Source organism: Mytilus galloprovincialis, chromosome 1, assembly GCF_965363235.1.
Source record: "Mytilus galloprovincialis chromosome 1, xbMytGall1.hap1.1, whole genome shotgun sequence".
Taxonomy (NCBI): domain Eukaryota; kingdom Metazoa; phylum Mollusca; class Bivalvia; order Mytilida; family Mytilidae; genus Mytilus; species Mytilus galloprovincialis.
Window position 1 is genome coordinate 10,714,904 of NC_134838.1, and position 25,632 is coordinate 10,740,535.

Here is a 25,632-nt window from a genome sequence, read left to right on the forward strand (position 1 = left end):
ACTTCCTATGAGTTCAGCAGATGAAATAGATACTGAAGACAAAATATCAAATACTGACGATATAGAAAATTTGTTTCTTGATAAGGAAATTAAAACAACTTCACAATCGGAAAAGGACTTTATAGAGTCAAATATTGAAAAAAGAGAATCTGAGGAGAAATCAAAAGATGGCAGCTCTCAGAAAAAGAAACCAAAGTACTCAAAAATGTTAAGTCCTCACTTTCTGTGTATTAAATTAAAGCGTCCTCTTACAGAAAATGTGAAGTCAAAAATAGGAAAAGTTATACCAAAGCAAAGCCAGTATATTTGGGTAGCTCATGCTGAACTGTTAAAATCCAGGAAAATTAGGGGCAGAACATACAGTGAAAGAAGAGGGTGTTACAAAAAAGTTTTAGAAATTGACCTTGTCTTTAAATTACATAAGAACAGTCCATTGCCACCTATTGACAAGGTCACGTCTGATGATAAATGCTCAATAGAACTCATTATGAAGTCCAAAGTCTTGAGGTAAGTTTTTTTCTGTTTTCATCAGCACTGAAAATGTAGATTTGACATGATAATTCACTAGAAACCGATGTACTCAGCGAAGTGGCTTACTAGAGATTTCACATTGACAAAAACGTAGAAATGAGCAAAACAGATACTAATTGAAACCATAGAGTTACTTTCATAATGCCAATTTGCAAACAGTGGTCTATATTTATGTTTCCTCTGAGATGTTCAACACTGCAAATTTCTGCATATTAGATAGCGGAGTATATATTATTTAATCATTTAATGATTATGTTAGGGTATTATTAAAACATTATTAAAACTATTAATTTCTTACTTTTCAACAGCATGATGAAATCTTCTTTTTAAACTTTTACCACATCTTCTTATGTTTAGATTATGAAATGCTCGAAGGATATATACTTGTATGTCTGCTTTTATCTTTTTCTTATTTAGCTTTAATAATGATTGCCTGTCATGTCTTCATCTAGAATTTCAACTTATATATTAAAGTCTTATATTTACTTGAACAACTGTAACAGTAGTACACTGCTGTGCAATAGTCAAAAACAAATCCGGATTGAGTCATTAATGATGTTATTTTCTATGTTTTCTTGATTAAGCAAAAACAAATCCGGATTGAGTCTTTAATGGTGTTATTTTCTATGTTTTCTAAACATGAGAAGAATATTTAATTGACTATAGCCAACAGTGGTACCGCAAAAGTCACACGTTGATTGAGAGAAAAATAATCTGGGTAACAAACTAAAACTGAGGGAAACACATCAACTATAAGAGAAGAAAAAAACGGAAGACAAGAAATACTGAAATGCAACTGCCATATTCAAATAAAATAAATACCGTTAAATGACAACATCACGTGACAGGAATACAGTACAAATTAATACAAGAACACTCAGAACACAGAAATACATAAATAAATAATATAATAGTACGTTTCGACATGCAAACTACTTAATAACAACGAACATCTAAAATTTATTTACGACAGGATACATACAGCAATATTAAATTATGAATTATACGTAACATGAATGTATCAACGCCACAAAAGTATATTTCTAAAAAAATAATCTAAAATCGGCAATAAGTTTATTATGGTGTTATTTTATATTATTTTAACAATTAAAAGAATATTAATACAGAATTGTGTAACTAATTGTATTTTCTAACCAAGTCGGTTATTCTTCTACACCAAATTGTGTAAAAACAAATAAAGCATGTGCATATAGTTGCTTAAAGGTAGCACAATACAAAGATTCTATACCTCCAATTCCCCAGTTTTAAAATGCTGTAACTTTCTTTATAATGCTTGTAAATTTATAAAAGTGGTATTTATGGATAGCTAACAGATTACTCTTTCCAATTAATGCATTATTAGTATTATACAACAATTATGTAATCGATTATAATGTTAATTTTGACAACAAAATTTTACAAGAAATTTCTGCTTTCAATTGAAATTAGTTTCTTCATGGATATCTCGAGAGGGTTGAAATTATTATATGTTGTTCCTACATGTAGACGAAACGCGGGTCTGGCGTACTAAATTATAATCCTGGTACCTTTGATAACTATTTACACCACTGGGTCGATGCCACTGCTGGTGGAAGTTTCGTCTCCGAGGGTATCACTAGCCCAGTAGTCAACACTTCGGTGTTGACATGAATATTAATAATGTGGTCATTTTAATAAATTTCCTGCTACAAAAGTTTGAATTTTTTGAAAAACGAAGGATTTTCTTATCCCAGACATAGATTACCTTAGCCGTATTTGGCACAACTTTTTGGAATTTTGGATCCTCAATGCTCTTCAACTTTGTACTTGTTTGGCTTTATAAATATTTTGATATGAGCGTCACTGATGAGTCTTATGTAGACGAAACGCGCGTCTGGCGTACTAAATTATAATCCTGGTACCTTTGATAACTATTATTAGGGCCCCTGCCAAAGGCGGGTCGCCCTATAGTGATCAGTCCGTCCGTCCGTCCGTCCGTCCGTCTGTAACACTTTAACTTTGTGTCCGCTCCATATCTAGAGAACCATTATGATTTCATACTATATACTTTACATGTTTATTAACCACCACCAGAGGGCGTGTCATGATGTATGTACAACTTCCTAGGTCAAAGGTCAAGGTCAAAAAACTTTGGTTTCAGTTGACAACCCTGTGTCCTGTGGTGAAGATCGTGTCCGGTCCATATCTTGAGAACCGTTATGATTTCAAAGTTTATACTTGACATGTATATGAACCAACACCAGAGGTTGTGTCATAATTTATGAACGACTGCCTAGGACAAAGTTCAAGGTCAAAAACTTTGGTTTTAGTTGACAACCCCATGTCCTATGGTAAAGATTGTGTCCGCTCTATATCTTGAGAACCGTTATCATTTTCAAGTTTATACCTGAAATGTATATAAACCAATATCAGAGGGTATGTCATAATTTATGTGCAACGGCCTAGGTCAAAGGTCAAGGTCAAAAACTTTGGTTTCAGTTGACAACCCCATGTGCTATGGTAAAGATCGTGTCCGCTCTATATCTTGAGAACCGTTATCATTTCAAAGTTTATACTTGACATGTTTATAAACCAACACCAAAGGGTGTGTCATAATTTATGTGCAACGGCCTAGGTCAAAGGTCAAGGTCAAAAACTTTGGTTTCAGTTGACAACCCCATGTGCTATGGTAAAGATCGTGTCCGCTCTATATCTTGAGAACCGTTATCATTTCAAAGTTTATACTTGACATGTTTATAAACCAACACCAAAGGGTGTGTCATAATTTATTTACAACTTCCTAGGTCAAAGGTCAAGGTCAAAAACTTTGATTTCAGTTGACAAACCCATGTCCCATGGTAAAGATACAATTTTTTAATTCACATTATTCACAGCGGGGCCCACAGAGATGGCTCCCATCTCAATGATATCTAGTTACATTGGTTGCAATAAATTACATTGATTTCCCAGTTAAATAAAAACCGATAATTTCACATGTGAAATAAACGTGGTTATTTCACTCTCTGACGTCATAGAACAATAGGCGTTGTCAAGACGTCGATAACGGCGGATCAAAACAAATTGTGAATGCGTAGAAAAAAGATATAGTTCCCTACATGTTTTACATTAATTTCTTTAAAAGAAAAAGCCATTTGCCAATGTAATAAAAAGAATAACTAATTAAAGAATTCAAATATCGAAAAATATTCAACTCGTGACCGAACAACACTGATAATTAACTCATGCGCTACGCGCATTCGTGAATTAATGTGTTGTTCGGTCACTCGTTGAATATTTTTCTCTATTTGAATTCTTCGATTAGTTATTCTATAATTATCTACAAAAATGTGTCTCAGATTTCGCATAACTTGTATAGATCAAATTTAACAACTAATTAATCATTTTTTACTTTTATGTGGAAAGGATGTTTACACTAATTACAGATTTTAGAGAGAATGGACTACGATACGGATAATTTGAGACATCCTTTTGTAGCTCCTGATGTGAAGATTTCCTGTATAGTTATAGAGATGATAGAGCTAAATTCATTCAAGTGAACTGACCAAGATTTTGCCTTTAATTGCATAATAATTGTTTACATAATGATGGCATCACAAAAATGTTGCATTCATTTAAAAGATTAATCTTTTATCTAAAAAAATATATCTCTTTTGTTAATTTATATGAACCTTAAGAAAGTAACAGCATTTTAAATGTTGGAGATTGGAAGTAAAAAAATCTTTGTATTGTGCTACCTTAAACCAAATATCATTCAAATGACTAGGTGATTACTTATCGTTTCTTCTTTTTTGAAAATAAAAAAATAGAATTAAAACTACAAACAATTAGACATTAAAAAATATCCAATCAGAATTACAAAAAAAACATCATAACAAAATACATGAATGTTGCATGTATATATACCAACACACGTCCTACAGCGATACGAATTCACACTCAGCAAAACAAACATATTAGGGAATATGTCACGTTCGTTACGCAAACGACATGGTAAAATAAAATCTAAGACGCGATAAAATTATCGTTAGTTAGTTTTATACACACACACATTGTATATAACAAATTCGTAATGGATGGTGTCCATAAAATTTAGGGGGGTTTTATATTTTATCTGCCATGATTCATCCTGATAACAGTTTGAATATTTTCTTCGTAAGGTGCACCCTTTTGTATGAAATGTGTTTGCAAAGGTGCTATTATTTGTATTTTCTAACCATATATAAAGAAAATGTTGTATGATAGCCAATGAGACAACTCTCCATAAGTGTCACCTTACGGCCTTCAACAATGCACAAAGCACCAACCGCATAGTCAGCTATGAAAGACACAAAATAATGAACAATAAACAAACGACTAGATTTGGATGACAAGTTCTTGATTTGTAACATGCACATACAGAAAGAGGCGGGGTTGAACTATTTTGAAGACGCAACCCTCACCTAACCACCTAACCTAGGACAGTGTAGTAATAGAATAACCGAAGAACAATGTCGGTTTTTCGTCTTAATCAAAACTGTATCTAATGAAAACCTACAAATAGTTGTGTTAAACTTAAAATCATTTAGATGAAGTAGCTGGTAATTTTTTTTACGTATATATAGAAAATATGAAAAAAGAACTTTAAAATAATACAAGATCAAGTCAGACAAAACAGAACACACACATGAAAACAAACAATACTAAACAAAAGCAATGAAAACAAACATTGCGTAAATCGAATACACTGACAAATAAAACATATGTGAAATGTACCGAAAATACAGAATTCAAACTATAAAAGAAATAAAACATACAACAGCACAATTTGGCCCATCTAACTCACACGTATGAGAAAGTAATAACAAAATGCTTTAAAGCGGGATTTATAAATTCCAAACCACGTTGTCCCCATCAGCAACGAGACATAACAAGCTATCCTTAAAAAGATGTGGTAGAATGTAGTATTTACCAGTATTTGTTACCGGCCATACCCTAATCCTTATACAGTATTGACCGCTATGTTCTCAAAATGAAGTTTTTTATCATAGTATTGACTATGAACACATTCAATGGTTTTTTTTATTATTGCTTCATTAACATAAATGTTTTTTTTAACCATGGCAGTCATTTGAAATACACTAAATTTGACGATTGATGCTAAATCAAAATTATTAATTCTGAATTGATGTTTCACACATATCATTAAATATACCGCATATAAGCGGTTTGCGTCTGGCGTCAATACAAAATTTAATCCAGGGATCTATGATGAGTCTATTCAACTCAAAACACAATTTACATAGAAGATAGCGTCTTTATAAGTTATGTTTACAAAGATCTAGAACTTTACTTTTTTTGTTTAAAATTCATGAACAGCTGAATATGCTGGAAATAATATATTTTATAGGAGAATAGAGTGTTACATCAAACTATTGGGACAGGCAAGTGAACTTGCCCAGAATATTGCATTAGGAAATCATATCAGTGGCTTAGGTAATTACAATTTTGCTTGATTATCTTGTGAATTTCTGGGAGAAATAAAGGCAACAGTAGTATACCGCTGTTCAAAAGTCATTAATCGATTGAAAAAAAGGAAATACAAACTAAAACTGAGGCTGACACATAAAATATAAGAGAAAAACAACAAAACAAAACAAACACTACCGTATAATAAAAAAAATGACAATGCAACACACACAGAAACGAATTATAAGATAACAATTGCCATTTTCCTGACTTGGTACAGGACATTTGGAGAATTATGGTGGGTTGGACCTGGTTGTGTGTCTAGCCAAACCTCACGCTTTTATGGCAATGTAAAATATAACACTAAAATGACAACATTACATGACAGGACTACAATACAAATAAATTGAAGAGCATACACGACAGAGAAATACACAAATAAACAATACAATAGAACATTACGACAAGATAATATTTATTAAAGGTACCAGGCTTATAATTTAATTCGCAAGAAGCGTGTTTTATCTACACAAGTCATTAGTGACGCTAAGGTCAAACTAGAAAAGAAAGCCAAACAAAGATGAAGAGCATTGATGACCCAAAATTCCCAAAAGGTGTGCCAAATACGGCTAAGGTTATCTACCTGGGAAAAGATATGTTTAAAACTTGTCTGTACAGACCTTCAAAAATGTTAAGTTACAACTTGTTCTTTTTATTTGACGTCATCTACAGTTTCAATTTAATAACAATACCTTCATGTTGTGAATGTAAAATAAAATATAGAATAAACTGCTGACATTTTTGCTACAAAATTTTGCAAACTTTATTTATAGTTATAGATATATTTGGTTCTGTATAATTAAAAAAAAAAACTTACAAAATATGTGTAACCCGAAGTGTTTTATATACTAGTAATTGCATTCAGTATATCAAATTATCTTTCTCTTAATGTATACATGTGTACATATGTTTTGATATGTTTTAAAATTTATCAATTAGCAGAAACAGTTGTGTTTGATTGTGAGTCCATGTGTGCACAACGCGCATGTGACATACTAAATTGTTATCCTGAAAATACTTTCACATAGAATTCATTTGACACATAATAAGTTAAAGAATGATAGATAAACAAAAACAACGATTATATAAAGGCAACATTAGTATACCGCTGTTCAAAAGTCATAAATCGATTGAAAGAAACAAACAGATCCGGATTACAAACTAAAACCGAGGGAAGCACATCAACTATAAGTGGAAAACAGCGGAAGAACAAAAACTTTGAAGTGAAACCAAACAAATGCCAATGCAACAAAAAATACAAACGAACTATTTGATAACAACTTCAATATTTCTAATGGTACAGAACATTTAAAGACAAAAACGGTGAAAATGGTGGGTCCAACCAAGAATCCCGTTTATTTGACAATGTCAAAAATACCGTAAACATAACGTGACCGGAATACAGTACACATAAATGCAAGTAAAGTCAGTACAGAGTCATATATCATTTTCTAATATGAGTTGATATTTTTTAAAACTTTATCTAGGAAACATAAATCATTCGAATTATCAAAAATTACCTTTTTCTCAATTCTGGTTTAGACCAGGACCATCTGAGACTTTGTAGAACCATGAGTTATGAAGTTGATGTTCTCGGGTTTCCGGCAAACAACATACAGCAGGAAACAGCTATCAAGAAAGCTCTGATGTCTAGGTTCAGTTTGATTCAGGGACCTCCAGGTATGTGTATCACTGATGATTTAGCAATCATAGAATATAAAAACTTATTTCGAAAATGTAATATCAATTAAAAAAATGAAATCAGAATTAATTTCGAACCAATTTATATTGTTTAATTTTTCCATTTCATGTTTATATTTATGTTAAGATTTTAATTGTGGCATCTTATATCTACATGTCAGTACCAAGTGAGGAATATGACAGTTGTTATCCATTCAGTGTGGTGTGTTTATGCTTAGATTTTGCCTTTTAATTAAAGACTTTCGGTTTTGAGTTTTTATTGGAGGGAAGTGTGTTTGATATCTTACTTTTTGATACACATAAGTGTCAATACAAACATGTCATTCTTTTTTATTCTCTGTTCAAATGTGTTCCACATGTGAAGTTTAGAATGGTCTGTGTTCGAATATATTATAGTAATTTTAAGATTCTGGTTCAACACTCAGTTCTATAAGTACTCCACACTGTACTACAATATAAATAAAAGGTCAAATATAATCTTATAAACTATCTTCTGCAAAATTCTAAATTCCTTAATGTTAAATAGTAAATGACACCTATAATAAATTTGGAACATATCATTTCACTGTTGTTTGCTAAATGAAAGAAGGGCCATTATGACAAAAGTGTGTCAGAAATCATATCTGATATTCTTCCTCAGTCATAGTAACCTTCCATCATTACCGTACTGAACACAGAAATAACACGACGGGTGCCGTATACGGTGCAGGAAATGCTTACCCTTCCGGAGCACCCGATTTCCCTCCCGGTTTTTAGTGGAGTTCGTGTCGTTTCTTATTTATTATTTATAACTGTGGATGTAAATGTCCTTTGTTTACTCTTTGATTGTTATTGTCTTCTTAACAGATAAGAGCCTCTCCTTGCAGACATTTTCTTTTGTTATTATACTTCTGTATAATATGATATGGCTAAATTCGTCATTTGACTTCTTACAAGGAATTTAGATTTTTTCTTTCAATTGCAATCAAGCTGCATTTGACATGCTATACTGTGTGATGTATTTTCATATTTATCTTTAATTAATTTCCTGTATACCGAATATTTAAAATGGAGTTTCACTGGTCACTTAGATTTTTTTTTCCATTCCTTAGAAAATTTGAGCTTTTAATTTTGACAATTTATAAAGGACTTTTTGTGTTAAATTTCCTTTGGATGTCGTTATTTTTGTTAGTTTACATTTCAATTATTTCATTATTTCTGAAAAACATAAAAATAAAAAAAGTGGTCGTCATAGTAAGCTAATCAAAATAAAATCAAAAAGTTTGTTATTTTCAGAACTTTTCAAATTAATGCAATATATAATGATAAAGCCTTTGAAATATAAAATTCATATTGAGTAAAACGCAGGAAAGCACATTAAGGTAGTTGCATTTTTATTGTCTGAAAAGCTTTGTTAGATTATATCATGAATTTCTTGTTATATCAAACTTTTCGTTGTAATTCTTTGCCTTAATCAGGAAAGACATTGGTCTAACCTAACATGTTTAATTTGGGTTCTGTCATGGTCACATGCCAATTTTATGACATTTAAATCTATTTATAGTCAATCCTTTTTTAAGGTTTATGTAAATGATTCTTTAGCTAATCTTTAAAGGAGCACTAGTCACGAGATAAAAAAATAGTGTTTGATTTAAAAGTGAAATAAAGAAATAATAATTCGCTTTTAGCAGCAAATTAGAGTCAATTTCGTCTAAATATGCAAAACAAAACCAGCCCTGGTGAATTATTCACCTGCAAGTGGAAATTCGAACATCCATAGTAATGTGACCTTCAACTTCACCTATTAGCTATAAATTAGTTATGCATAAATTAGTTGTATCCAGCCATAAAAACGAAAAGAATGTCAACATTGAAAGCGAAAAAAGGTGAACCATTTCATTCACTGACTCGCTCCACAAAAAAACAATTCCTATACATGTAAAAACTATAATTGATTTTTGGTTTTAATTTTTAACATAGAATCAAACAGACATCGACAAATCTAATAACACGAGTTCGCCGATCTATTTAAATTGATGTTTATGTTTATATCAGGTTAAGTGACCAACTCGATAGATAATAAGATGACATCTACACTGAAATTCACACAAAATTCAGATATATATTATCGAGCACATTCATTGTTGACTGTTAATTTCAGGCTAAATATAATTTGAATATACGTTTTAGTATGTTAAAATCAAACATAAGAGTTTGAGTCAAATCGGTGATGATGATTTTACAGCTAATGCCTCTTTAAACGAGTAATGTTTAAGCAGTATGCACATATTTTATATCAATTTCAGGTACTGGGAAGACCTTCACAGGAGTAAAACTTGTGTACTTATTTAATAGACTGAACAAACTATATGACGAAAAGGATGGGAAAAGAAGACGTGTGATTTTCTGTGGACCATCAAATAAATCTGTTGATCTAGTAGCAAGTATGTTTGATTATGCTCGAATTATATTTAAATCAGAATTTTTTATAAATAGATCACCAATGACACGTAGGATGTATGAAAAATGACTTTAGTAAAGTGATATTTTTTATAAACCATCATATCTGGGCTTAGTAGTTGTCGTTTGTTTATGTATTTATACGTGTTTCTCGTTTCTAGTTTTTTATATAGATTAGACCTTTGGTTTTCCCGTTGGATGGTTTTACACTAGTAATTTTGGGGTCATTTATAGCTTGTTGTTCGATGTGAGCCACAGCTCCGTGTTGAAGGCCGTACATTGACCTATAGTGGTTTACTTTTTAAAAATTGTTATTTGAATGGAGAGTTGGCTCAATCGTACTCACATCACATCTTCCTTTATCTATTAACTTCTGCTGTTAAGCATGATCTTGATGAATGACATGTCTGAACAATTCGGTTTGGCAAATGCTGAATAAATCAAGTTATTATTACAAAGATGAATGGCATATAAGAATAACTCTTAACTAAAACTAGAGCTGTTTGCAACTTTGTGCTGAAAGGGTTTTATGGTGTCTAAATCAAATATTACATATACAAATTGCAATATTATTGTGTCTGGATATATAGTCACGTGAAATACCAGGTATGAGTCAAATTACCTTAAAACGTGAATTTAAAAAGTGGTTTTAGGGTGTATACATTTGTTATAGAAAACTTCAACCTAACTCGAATGCGAGTTAACCAATATAAAGAGGATAAATAGGAACATAACTACTTTTTTGAGCGTCACTGATGAGTCTTATGTAGACGAAACGCGCGTCTGGCGTACTAAATTACAATCCTGGTACTTTTGATAACTATTAGCAGGTAAATTGGTCTAAAATCAAGGTAATACTTACTAAAACTCAATTTGCAGAAGACTTTATTACTTTTAGATTATAGTTTAAATGGGGTCGAGTGGTATTTGAGCTTGCTCACTAACTGTTCTTTGATTAGAAGTATTTATAATTTCTTTCTGTTTTTGTTTCTTGGTGTATCATTTTGATATAAGTCATATATACACAAGACCATAAGATAATTTGTCAAAGGACTTCATGAGTTTCATATAAACTTGACCAAAAGTGACTTTTAGTGCTAGGTTTATGTCTATGCTATCATGAGACATTTTTCCTGATTGCGTCACATAGAAAAAAATAAAGATCATTCGAAACTAATGAGTATGAATGTCTGTAAATCGTATTAAAACCATTAGTGAAACGGATTCCACCACCAAATGAAATACGATGATTCTTCACTCTCGACCGTTAATTTCAAACACTTCACAATATCGTATCACACTCGACGCAGTTGAAGATTCTATACAGCTTCCCATTACTAGCCTAAAATAAGGATGTTGTTTTATATTGATTTGCTGTCATGAAATTTCGAAATCATTTTAAGTTAATGAATATGTCCCATTCATGTGTATCTCTGATCCCTCGTTTATGTATTGTTAACTTTGGTTACTAGTACTTTTGGTTAAATCAGCTTTTCAACAGATTTGTCGGTTATGGTCTTTCGAAGTTCTAGATCTCGGGCATCACTGGAGAGCTATTCATTAACAAAATATGGTCTACGTTTGGCTTGTGGCATATTGAATCAGTAATGGTTAAACTATTTTGAACTATTAACCCTCTCCTTATCCAATAGGTTATTAAATAGTTAATATCAATTAAACCTAAATATTGAGAAGATGCTAAATATTATACTGGGTTATAATTCAAATAATCACTACTTTCTTAAACTTGTTGAACGGGAAGTTTGATTTATGTATGTATAAATTGAATATAATCAAACTAATTCTGTTCACTTTGGTTATAAAAACCATGAAAAACACATTTGCAACAGGCTACTGAGAAAAAGAATGTACAAAATGCTGAGCCTAATTAAACAAGCAAGAAATTCTGATCAGTCGGGAATTATTTTTTTAAATATTTGAAGAACTACTGATAGCACCTCTACTGGTGAAATATCAGTTCCGGAGAGTATCATCAGCTCATTAGTCAGTACTTCGGTACTCACATCATTAAAAAAATATCTGCTCATTTATAAATTTTGAAATTATAAAGATCCTAAAGTTTCAAGTCCCTCATGCAAAGCTGCCCGTAGAAATATTTGGCTATTATTTTATGTCATATTTTATTATAAAGATCTTCAACTGTTTTAGTTTATACAGCCTTGGCTTTCTTATATTCGGCTTTGGGCGTTCTTGATGAAGGTAATTCCTGAAAAGCGTGTTGGACACATTAAAGTTATAACATGTTGTTTTCAACAAGAGCAGTGATACTTAACATGTATTTGTGCTATGCTAATCATATAGATATGGTTTATACTACACCGTACATTTTTCTTCGTATTATTAAATAAGTTCTTTGATATGTTTACAGGTCTAGACTTATTTTTTTCTTTTATTCTATTGGATATTGTTTTGATTTCAGGATGGGTTGTCAAAAAACTTGGAGAAAAGGCCCCTAAAATTGTCAGAATGTATGCTAGTGCTTATGAATATTTGGACTTTCCTGTACCTGGTCGTGCTATTATTTCTGATAGATCAATGAGAGATGCAAAATCCGATTCAACTTTAAATAAGAACGGTGTGGTGCTTCATCATATCATCCGTTCAGATGGAAAACCTTATGCAGATAGAATTCAGAAGTTTGATGCCAAATTTCGTGAAGATAACATTATAATAAACGAAAATCAGAAACTGCCTCATGAGCAGCGAAAACCCGTCAAAACAAGGTTGCAGGACATTTATGAATATAAAAGTTTGCTACATAGTGCGACTGTAGAAGAATTAGATAACTATGATGTCATATTTTGCACTACTTCGTTAGCAGGTAATCCACGGTTGTTGTCTGCTACAAATGGCCAAGTTGCTCAAGTCATCATTGATGAATGTGGCATGTGCTCTGAGCCAGAATGCATGGTTCCAATCATTGCTACTCATGCCACTCAGGTTGTTCTTATTGGTGATCACAAACAGTTACGCCCAATTATCAAAAGTCGAGAGGCATCTGAGCTAGGTTTAGAGAAATCATTGTTTGAAAGATATTCAACAGATGGTTCTCTGATGACAATGTTGGAACAACAGTATAGGATGGTAAGAATTTTGTAAATCCTATTGATTAATAATATTAAATTGCATATTAAAACTATGACATATGTTTTTTCATATTAATTTGAAATATCAGATATATGTAACCTGTGCAAAAACACAAAATGAAATTAACAAATGTTCTCGTCATCTTCGGTTTCTAAATGAGTATGATGTAAAACTAAGCCCTTTTTTTGAAATAAAAATATGTTTAAAGTAAAACTAAGCCTAAAACAATAAGACTGAAATGTATGAAAGTTAAAGAATAATTTAGTATTAAATATCGTTTGTTTTTTCTTCCTCTGTTGAGTTAAGTAAACAATAGATTTGCCAATAGTTATAAAAGGTACCAGGATTATAATTTAGTACGCTATACGCGCGTTTCGTCTACATAAGACTCATCAATGACGCTCATATCAAAATATTTATAAAGCCAAACAAGTACAAAGTTGAAGAGGTTTGAGGATCAAAATTCCAAAACGTTGTGCCAAATACGGCTATGGTAATCTGTTCCTGGGATAAGGGATAAGAAAATCCTTAGTTTTTCGAAAAATTCAAACTTTGGTAAACAGGAAATTTATAAAAATGACCACATTTTTGATATTCATGTCAACACTGAAGTGTTGACTACTAGGCTGTTGATACCCTTGGAGGCGAAACGTCCACCAGCAGTGACATCGACCCAGCGGTGTAAATAGTTACCAGAGGTACCAGGATTATAATTAAGTACGCAAAACTTTGGTTGATGGTTTACAAAGTTTTATGTACAGAGAAAATAGTTAATAAATCATATCCTTACTTTTATATTCATAGGAAAAATATGTTCATTAAAAATCAATCTAGTAAACGTTCATTTGATGAGTCATAAAGCCATTCGTAAGCTTCTTCTTTTTTTATCAAATGTATAATGCATTTTGCGATAGCAAATTGTCGTCTTTTAATTATATATAATCAGGACAAGGCAAAAGGAGGAGGCTTCGTATATACCTTATTCGTGTATTCGTAACAAACCACTGGATGTCAAATTTCACAATATATAAAATTGAGTATGGATATATGTTTTCATGATTCCATTGTGTCCCATTTAAATTCAATAGTTTATATTGCTTCTAATTACAAAACATTGTTATTAGCATATTATAATTACACATATGAGATAATTTAGAATGTGTGTGGGTTTTTTGTTTTTTGTTTTTTGTTTGTTTGGGGTTTTTTTTGGGGGGGGGGGTTTGTTTTTTTGTTGTTGCTAAATCATGTTCAAGTATTTATTCCGTACTTCATGAACTCACTTTTCAGAATAAAAGTATTTGCGAATTCCCATCAAGAATGTTTTATGACGGAAAATTAAAAACAGCTAATGACAAAATAGGAAGACCGCTAAAACCACTTAAGATGTGGCAGAAATCTAATGATATTCCAAGAGTGTTTTGTCATGTTGAGGGAGAGGAAGAAATATTAACAGTGAAGACAAAGGAAGGGAACGAACAATCCAGGAGTAATATGAGAGAAATAGAACAAGTGGTAAGTTGATGATAAGGTTAATGTAACATTTTGACTAATTTCTACTCAAACGTTTAAACATCAAAACATCAAAAGTTCATTGGTTTATTTAGGAACAACATGTCTGACCTGTGAGGTATTATTTGAACAACTTTTCGGTGTTTCCTGGTTTTTTTCCTGTAATTTCTTTTTTGAGTAATGGTCGTTCATTCCTGAATGCATTTATAGGACCTTGATACGAAATTCCACAAAGATATAAGACAGCAACAATAAATTCTAACCATATTTGTAGTTGGTGAGAAAATAAATAATTTGATTAAATCTAATAAATGAAATTCAGTGGAGGATTTCCCGCCCATTTTCTGGCTTGCGAAATTTACCCACAACATTTTTAATTCGATATAATCAACATTTTGTGAAATATGTGAAAATAAAAAGCAACAGTACTTAGTTATCAGTTAATCAAGTTTATTTAATTAATTTCGAGTAAAGAAGTATAAACAGCTGGAAAGGATTTTCGATGGATTTGCATACAAACTCGAACGCACACACCACACCAAATATGGCACACTTTGTTATCCAGGTCATAAAAACTTCACAAAACGAATGCTAGTGCATTTGCATTTGATGCTATATGTCGCCACTATAGAACCTTGATCCAATTTAGAAGTATCGTCTTATGTACTATCCTTGAAACCTCACATAGCGTTAGTACACGCATTGCTGTTACAAATATAATACATGTAAGGAAACGGAGGAAGCAGTTTGAGTTTCGGGTCTACAGGACTATAGGTCAATATAATTGTTCTATTCATTTTTTTTTTACATAAATAAGGCCGTTAGTTTTCTCGTTTGAATTGTTTTACATTGTCTTATCGAGGCCTTTTATAGCTGACTATGCGGTATGGGCTTTGCTCATTGTTGAAGGCCGTACGGTGACCTATAGTTGTTAATGTCTGTGTCATTTTGTCTTTTGTGGATAGTTGTCTCATTGGCAATTATATCACATCTTTTTTATATGGTTGTACATTTAATTACCTACCTTGATTATAAACACACTGGTATTATTGGTAGATAATGGGAAAGGAAGGAAGAATTTCGATTTTTGTCATTTATAGATTTAAGGTTACGGTCACTTTTGTTAAACAATAAATAATTTGGAAAGGGAATCTGAATGGCACCTTGAGTTTCACTTACTTAAAAGGATTACGTATACAGGTGCGTGATATCGAAAAACAAAGCTTGGAGACAAATATTTCCAATTGTAGTTACATGTTCAGGTGAAATAATCTTACTTAAGTTCCTGGATTGCAATTTTAGTTTCCCTCACTCCTTGAAATCAAATTGATACTAATAAAAGATGTCGAGAAGGGAAAGAATACTTTTTTCTTAAGTAAATAAGTCAATGGTTAACCTACTGACTTTACCCATTGTAAAAACAAACCTTCTATTTACTGTTTAAGTTAAAAGTATTTCGACACATGGTGATAGTTGAAGGCGTGGATCCAGGGACTATTAATGTTATGTCTCAGTACAATGCCCAATGTACAGCACTGAGAGCAGAACTAAAAGAGAAAGGTTTTGACAAGTTTGATGTCACAACAGTGGTCTCCAGTCAAGGTAATGCTTATTTACATTCTCCATGTCTCATAATTACACTTAAAACCAATAAGATACAGTAGTAACAGAAATAAGCTAAAAGTAATTGTGTGAAAAAAAGACTAACTAGTATTAACCTTAATAATTAAGTGACTTCTAACCCATATGTTGTTTCATGGTGTTCCACAGAAGACAATTCAAGGTCTGAATGGATAGCATGAACTCAAAAAAGAGCGACAGTGTGGACAGATTACTTGTAATTTACACTTTGTCAAAATGCCATTATCTGGAATTTGACACACCTGGTAAAACTACAGGTTAGACAACTATTCTATTATCAAAAGATCTTAAGAGATATATAAATCGGTCAGCTTATTCAGGATGGCAATAGTTAACCGTTTGAAGGGTCGATTTCAATCGTACTTCTGCATAACTCATTTTTGAGAAAAGAATCGACCAGCAATGAAACCAGATTTAATTCACTATTTTTCACATGAGAAATTGACTGTACCAAGTTAGGTTTCATGTGTTTGACCTTTTAATTTTGTAATTTGATAAGTGACTTCGATCTTGAATTTTCCCCTGTGTTCAGTATTTTTGTGATTTACTTTTTGGAAATTTGAAATCATCAATTTTTTTTAAAGATTCTAATTTTGTCCTTGTCAATATTCAGGATAAAACCAACATGATATAAAGCAGACCTTCTTGTTTCAATACCATTTATCTTAATGTAATATATGCTATGCACAACTTACTATGATGTGGGTTATTTAGTCACATGATATCATTAATTACAAATGTAAGTGAAATCATAAAACTATGACAGAAGGTTTTTCTTTTGTTTTTGCGAAAGTTTTGATTGAATTCTGCCTCATATCATGTCTGTGGTTCATTACAAAGTAAACATTTTCATTACTTCAAGCAAGAAATTTGTGTCTTTGATTCCTATTTTGAGGGTAAAACTCAATTTAATAATACTATATATTCGATCTTTCAAAAAGGCATGGGGTATAGTAGTGTTAACCGTAGAAAAATTAAAACATATTGATACTACTGCAAAATGTTGAAAAAAGGGACTCAAGATAATGCATGAGATTTTTAAAATTGATTTAGCTATTCGTTTGCTGAGAAGGTATGAAATAATTTGTTAGCAATATATACAGTATCGTACCTTATTTTGATGAAGGTTTTACGACATTATTTTTATACACTTAACAGGTGGTGAATGGGACTATGTGATCTTCAGTCTGGTAAGATCATTACCTAAGTACCTGATAGAGAAGAATCCTACAGAGGGATGGTGTATACAGAACCTTGGATTCATCACAGACAGACATCAGATCAATGTAGCTCTAACTAGGGCTAAGAAAGGGCTTGTTATCATAGGTATTTAAACAAAACTTGTAAATTGCAAGGAATTACCGTCTTTTGACCAAAGATTTGTTTACGTCTTTTCTTAGGGACTTTATTATGTTTCTTTCTACCTAGTGCAAGTGTGTTAAACCTTTGACCATTATTCTACTTCTTTCATCAACTCAAAATGTTCGCTTGGTACAAGATTTGATGTAGAAGACCTACAGTCAAGTCATAAAGGTGTGAATTCTTAAAATAAAGCAAACTTTTAATCACAGAATACTTGAATTCACCTGCATGGCTTCTGCAAAAGTTTTGCCTACAATTTATGAATAATAATGTTTTGTGAGTCAGTTGATAGGTTAGGTAGTAATGTTCATGTTGCAAAACAGTATATTCAATTTGAGTTTTCAATTATCTTTTCCAAAATGTTTTTCTATCATACTGAAAGAAGAGTCAAAACTGAAATTCTCAATGAAATACACCTTAAACGACAGTCCCTTTTTACAGCAAAACTGACAAGCAAGACAAGAACTAAATATGAGTAAAGATGGCGGAATTCATAAATCAAGTCCTTATAAAATTTACTAAACTTAAATGTTGTATATATAGGGAAACACGGGAATAAGCCAAACTCATCCCCGAATAAAACATACAAATAACTCACGATGAAGGAAATCAGTCAGCTTCCCTTATAGTACTGTATTTAGCTATTTTTGGACGTTTGACTATAATCTTGAAAACTATCTGTATTTCAAACAGAAAAATTGATAAACAAGACAAGAGTTACAAATACTTCAACACGGTTGAACATTATCATTATCTATCTTCTCATATCATTTACAACCTCAAACGTATGGTTACAAACATTTAAGGTATGTAGAAACTGTGGAAATGACCAGCATAACAAGATCATCAAAATTCAACAACGTCCAAATTGTTATCCTCATAGAAGTTATTGCCTCTTAATGGCGATATGTTTACCCTAATACATCTTGAAACTTCGAACAGCAAGCACTTGCATAAGTATCAAGACGATACTATTAGTAATACCGTGTGCAATTGTCCTATTAGAGGTTTCTCAACATCTTACGAACGGACGAAACTCTACGAACGTATCGTTATGGAGCAGTAATTTTGTCCATAATAAATGTCTTCCGATACTGCAGTGTGTTTAAAAGACAACAGTAAACAACTCAATATCCTTTTTTGCAACCTTGCATTTTATTGTTATCATTAAACATCCGTGTTCCAATTTATTTTCTGTTGTTGACTGATTCGTTTTCTTACGTCGAGTTCCGTTTGTTGACATGTCGTATAAATGCGTTCGATTTATCTCCCTTATTTATTCAAAAAGAACATTTTTTTATAATGTCCTTGATCAAAAAAATCAAAACATCTAGTTTGCAATTGGTTGATTGATTGTTTGGTGTTTGGTGTTTAACGTTCATTGGCAAATATTCCATTCACTTCATTGCGAATTTAGCGTTTGATAAAGGATTGATAAGTGATTGAGTAACACAACTTTAATATATTTCATATATCCACACGTCCCTGCTATGGGTCCAATTGGTTTGAGTTACTATGAGTTTCATTTTTTCGTGTCGGAGAGTATCTTGGATAGATACGTCGTAACATAGCTTTTTTATTTCTGATATTTATTGGGAATCAGTTTAAGAAATTTAAAGGTGCACTCTATCTATCGTTAGAAATAGAGTTTTGTGTGTTTTTGTTGAAATTATGAGTGCTACAGACCTAACAAAACTGGTAGTCGCATAGTTATCAAAATATATATATTTATATATTACACCTCTAACTAAAAAGAAAAATGAGAAATATGAAAAACAGAGGAAATATGCACAGTATGCCATAGAAGCTTAACGGAAACAATAAACAAGAAAAAAAAATATGTATATACTTATAATTATACTATAAGGGAAACTTACACACATATAATAAGAAAGGCCATGATAACAAAAAAAAAAGACACAATATATAAGTTTAAATATGTATTTCAATATTTTCCTTTATTTTTCTTGTTAAGTCTACCAATTTATACCAATATATCAATAAGAAGAGGTCATTTGGATTTTAGTGGTTGGGGCAAAGAAGTTATCCCGGAACTTATTGGGATGTTTTCTTTCCAAATTTAAATCGAAAGGCGTTCACTTCTTGATTTATTTTACCTCATGTCCACGAAAGAAATTTTACCGCTAATCAACTTCTATCTAAGATTCAAAAAGATTCTTATCCCTTTCCATCCATATATCTATATTTTACCTTTTTCACATATACTAAATAGTGATGTTGTCATCATGTTTATTAAAATTTCTTGTACGATTACTGTCTTTTGATTAAATATTATATATTCTTCGTTTAAATTTATAGATCAGTAAGACTTTCAACTGTGTTGATTGAACAGTAACTTGTATATTATATATTATATAATATTAAATAAATATAATATGTATTTGATTCAAAATGTTTTAAACAATCAAGCATGCATATTTTACATATAAAAGACATTTCAAAGGGAAGAAGAGCACAGCCGATAATCCAATATTTTAAGATAAATTACTGCTCCCTCTTTTCTCGTTACGGCAAGTTACGTCAAGTTAGGGCGATTTTCGTTCGTTCGTAAGATGTTGAGAAACCTCTAATACGAGAATTTTATTGAACCGATAATTTCTGTATTAGGATAATTGAACACTGTGTAACGAATTTATCCTGATTTTGTTATATAGCATGTTATTATATATTCAAATTCAATATTTGGACAATATCAACCAAATATATTTTAGATTTTTATTCTAAAACTGTGAAAAATTAAACATATTAGATCTATAAAGCAACTCATTTTTTTTAATTTTTTTATTAAGTCAATAATATAAGGGAGATAATTCCAATTGACGTAATAAAAAATTGTACTGAAATTTATTAGGACAATATCAGCCAATCAAATTGCGAGAAATTACTCTAAATCACGATAAATTTGTTTCCATTAAATACAAAAACAATCTTGTTTCTATGTATCAAAGTTAGGTAACAATTGGAGGGTGGTCTTTGCCGTCTCTGATTCCAATCTTGATGATAATATGATAATTTACAATACAAATGATTTGAAGCATTTAATCGCCTTTTGCGTGAATATTAATCCTCGTTAGGATTGTTCATTAGACTTAGCTAGAGGAAAATATTGTGAGCGATTAATTCAATCACAGGCTGCAGTTAGGTTCTGTAACGTCCGTCTGTTTGTTAGATAGATTCCCGCTACAACGATGATTACATTACATTTTTAGAGGAATATCCTGATGATTGTTATCAATTAATTAATTATCATTCTACTACTTGCAAATACAAAACATTCATTTCAACAAAGACGCATTATTGGTTGTATGATGTTTTGTTGCAAAATTGTTCTGTATGTTATGTTATTTGACAGAAGAATAACCTAATCTGAATTTATTTAAATAGGGAACAAGAACTTACTGGTTGGAAATGAAGTATGGAAGAAATTGTTAAAGGACTACGAAATGAACAATTGTATCTTTGAATCTCGGCAGTTTCCATGATATACTTGTTATTTATGTTAGTTTCCATTGCTACATGTGTCCATATCCATGATGGGCATGTTACTTATGTCAGATTCCATGACAGAATCGATTTTAATTATATTTCAATTTATTAAAATAAACTTTACATATGATATTTGTAGTAGAAATTATTTTAAGGTGTGTATAACAAATTTATAAAATTATAATCCTGTTACTTTTGATAACTATTATGTGCATTCTTGATCATATGGTTTAAACAGAATTTGAACAGCGGTAAACTACTGTTGCCTTTATAAATCAATTAATAGACTATATAAATGGAGTTGAATTATTTGCATACTACAGAGAATTAATTCCATATTGAAATAACACCCGCCTTCTGGTCAATCTAAATTAAACCTTCTATAGATCAAACGAAAATATTTTCCAAAGTTGTTATGAGGCGTAAGGTTTTTTCTTCTTAAGGTGTCAACGATGGAAAAGTAACTAATTTTAAACAGGCACAGTTTATAATATTCGCCAATTCCCTGATCGGAACTAGAGTGTATGTACTGTCTTTCCGTTCAGATATTTAACATTATCTATGCAGTTGAGGGGCATATTCAATTAGAGACAAAATGTTAGTTGACAAGTTACGTTGTACCAGTGGTCGATCACAATGAAATTCATATCAAAGAATCAATAGAGTTTCCTGAAAACATCTTATTTCAATTAATGAGGATCTCAAGTTTCACCAATTATTAGTCGATTATGGTAGATCTTTAGTTGTTTCTGTTGAATGTATTTATCATAAGGCTCCGAGAGCCTAACATAATGTATTGACACATGTAATCATAGCCATTCTGTCAACCAACAACTCTACTTATTTTATGAAGTATAGAGTACCGGTTTTTTTTCTACACATACTAAGCCTGTTTAAAATGTGAATTTCATAATTCTTATTATATAATTGTTAAACAAAAATGAACGATAAGAACAGAAATGGTAGTTTCAAACTCAAAACTGGTGATATATTTAGTATAATGGCGTTATTGATACTGACTTTACCAGCAAGAATATAAAACATACATTAATCATCCCTATTTGTTGTTTGATAAGCGAACCGGTATGTAGTTTGGTTGATGTTCATTTTTAGTACTGTTTTGTAAACACATTGTCCTTTAGTAGGGTAAGGTGTGTATAAATGATTTTGTTCTTTCTTGTCATTTGTTTTTTTATTGCCACCACTGTTATATCTTACCTTTTATAAGTATGGCTCCTTTTTCTTCAAGTAATATCAATAATGTTTGTATTGATCTATTATAAGTGTACCATCAGGATTCTTTAAACAGTTCATTATCATGCTTATGTTTCAAGTGAGTCACTGTCTATTCCTGGTTAAATTGTAGATGTAAAATTCCAATATTAATACCTAATTATATTTTTTTTTATATATATATATAATATTATATTAATTAATTGATGGAATTGTTAACAGTTCTCTCGTTTATCTTGTTAATTTGTTATTGAATTGCCAAAGCCAGTGACAGTCTATATTTTATTTATCATGTATACTATTTTCATGCTGGTGCTGAAGCATATGTAAAAGTTGAACAGTTACAGTGTAAGAAATTCATCATAGTTATGATAATAAACTCAGTAATAGTAATTGCAATCAAAATGAATAAGCTGTACATGAATATAATGTATATGTGAAATGTACTAATCTTTTAAAGTTTATGCAAATACTTACAAAATATTGTTTTACACTTGTTAATTTTATAAAATTATTGCTAAAACGAATAAAATTTGATAGAACAAGTATTATTTATTTATTTTCTTTCACATAAAGTCACATGGAAAATGCAGATTCTCTGTGAAAACTAAAAAGAATAAACGCCGACGGAAGAAAATAATGTACACAAAATTGTATGACTTACAAAGGGGAATATGCTAAAGGTCAGCATCAAAGGGGTAACGGACGAGTTGAAAGATAACTTCCTAAAGTGAAGCAATAGCAAAATGTTGTTTTTACCAAAGCAATTTTTTTTAAAATCTATGATGAATAAAGAGAAACCTGGTCTGATGAAAAAGATCAACAAAATTTAATTTTGACCCTCACAGTTTTCACAATAGTTTTTCAGTATTGCATTGTATAAGATTTAGGCAAATACTCTGTGAGCGATACAAGCTCATTGGAGCCTTTAAATTGTGTTGCTGGATTAGTTTCCAATTGATGTAAACTTGCACAGCCGTATTTGCATAGTTAGTCCTGTGCCTATGCTACTGTATTTCCCTCAATTTATCCTTCTGAGAGTCAGTCATTAGTTCACTTTAAAGAATGTCTCAACAGCCACACACTATTAAATTGGACTATTAATTGGGCTACTGCTTTATACAGGTCAGTAACAGAGAAGTTTAGAGAATTAGGTCTTTCCACTTTTCTGTGGAATGACCTATTGAATTTGGTCTGATTATTTTTTTTTCTTTTTCCACCAAATTTGTTATGAGCCTAGTTTTGTGGTTTGCAAGATGTTGTTTACATTTTTAGAATATGATATCAAACAGTTATTGCGCTTTTGAGACTGACTCTTTAGTCAAAGACTTTTTATTGTAAGAGTTATCTCCTCAAACATAATGCATTGGAAATTAGTGGTATTCATTTGTAAGTGGCAAGCCATAAGTGATAGAGATCTGTTGATTTGATGTCCTTCACTCAAAGAATAAAAAACTAGGTGAAGGTCAAATTCTAGATTTTGACTTTTCCTTTTTCCTTGATTATCTCTTCCAAAGATATATATGTTACAGTAAATAGGTGAAATTAGGAATTACATGTAATTACTAAAATTTAGGAATTACAGGTAATTCCCGATGCACTTAGTTAATACAAGTAATTCCTTAAACGGCCCAGTTATTACCAGTAATTACTAATTTTAAAATGAATTATTACACCTATTTACTGACTGCTAAAACAATGTTGTATTATGGTCAGATGATCAAAAGTTATATGGTAATACTAACTAGAAGATCAGTTAGTACGTTTAAAATATTGAATAGTTGATTTGTATTAAAAATATCTTGAATAAATATGGACTTTCAAATATTTGGTTAAATCAGAGTAACTTTAGTTTTAATCCAAAATGGTTAAAGATGAGAATTAAACAGAGATTTTTTTACCAATTTCAGCAGACATGGAAATCAGAAATGGAAAATTCTCCCAAAGCATTATGTTTTAAGTTTTTAAAAAAAAACTTTGAGTTTGAAGAATATTTAGACTTATTAACTTATAAAGATAAGATAACGTTATGTAGGTTAAGAACTGGAATGAACTGTTATGTGCATTAGCTTCCAGATATAAAAAAAAATATATTTTTTTTTTATTGTTAAATCATTAATAAAAATGATATAGTGAAATTATAATTCACTGTTAGCAGCCAATCTGGTTCTATTTTGTTAAATTAGCTGTGAAACAAGGTTGATGAGTTGTGCACTTGCTAGTGAATATTTGGACCTCATTGAATACGTATTCATGTGACCTTCAATTCAACCCCCAGCTGGAGATGGGTTATCGATTTATTAAGCTATTACAATTGTAAGAGTTTTGCAGAACAAATAGTCTCGCCTACTTTTGCTGTTAATCGCAGGCTCAACAAAAATGAGGAAAAAATATTAAAATTTTACTCTACATACTATCTTTTGACTAGTGCTGTAAGAAGCTTCTGTAAAAATTGGGTAAAAATACAGGATGGTTTATAAAATCTAATGTTTTAAAATCTTTAACTGCAGAGTGTATGTAATGTTAACTGGGGAAAAAACTAGGCCATTTATGATGTTTATAAGTAATATAAGGAAAAAAAGGATTTTTTTTTACAAACTTTACTTTCGGATATTATCTTATGATCATAAACATTTAGCTTCTGTCCAAGTTTGGTAGAAATCCAGGATATTTGGAGAAAGTTATTTTAAAGTTTTAAACCACAGTGCATGATTGAGATTTTAGTTTAACAAAATTATGAAAATCAATTTTGGATTGATATCATTATCTTGCATATATAAATGCATATAGTGACGGAGTTACAAGACCTATAAAACAACCATTTTCCAGATTCAATTCACAAACACTAAAGAGTATGCACTTTTGATGTGCCTTATATTCCTACATCCTTAAGTAAGCTCCCTTAAAATCCCTACCCTTTACTTTCTTATTTGGTATCTTGAATTATGTTTTTCATTTTAAAACAAAAACATCAAGTTAGTAAATAGCTGTAAAAATGACAAAAAAAATCAGTAATTACCAGTAATCACTGAAACAACTAGTAAATACATGTATTTACTAAATTGGCTAGTAATTACAAGTATTTACTGTAATGTT

The 25,632-nt window shown here is 31.1% G+C and overlaps 1 protein-coding gene across 1 annotated transcript; it reads left to right on the top strand.

The window, feature by feature from the left end:
- The first annotated feature begins 7 nt into the window (after nucleotides 1-7).
- LOC143065106 (3'-5' exoribonuclease HELZ2-like) lies at nucleotides 8-23,084 on the top strand. The gene is made up of 9 exons (XM_076238462.1): nucleotides 8-507; nucleotides 5,918-6,003; nucleotides 7,579-7,716; nucleotides 10,023-10,160; nucleotides 12,617-13,281; nucleotides 14,572-14,796; nucleotides 16,239-16,395; nucleotides 17,593-17,760; nucleotides 21,202-23,084. Exons 1-9 carry the CDS (start codon nucleotides 8-10, stop codon nucleotides 21,297-21,299), a joined length of 2,175 nt encoding a protein of 724 aa, XP_076094577.1. The 3' UTR covers nucleotides 21,300-23,084.
- Nucleotides 23,085-25,632: the final 2,548 nt, after the last annotated feature.

Coding starts and splice junctions, on each gene's coding strand:
- LOC143065106 (XM_076238462.1), top strand. CDS start 8: ATGAGTTCAGCAGATGAAATAGATACTGAAGACAAAATATCAAATACT. Junction 508..5,917: donor ATGAAGTCCAAAGTCTTGAG/GTAAGTTTTTTT, acceptor TATATTTTATAG/GAGAATAGAGTGTTACATCA. Junction 17,761..21,201: donor GAAAGGGCTTGTTATCATAG/GTATTTAAACAA, acceptor TTATTTAAATAG/GGAACAAGAACTTACTGGTT.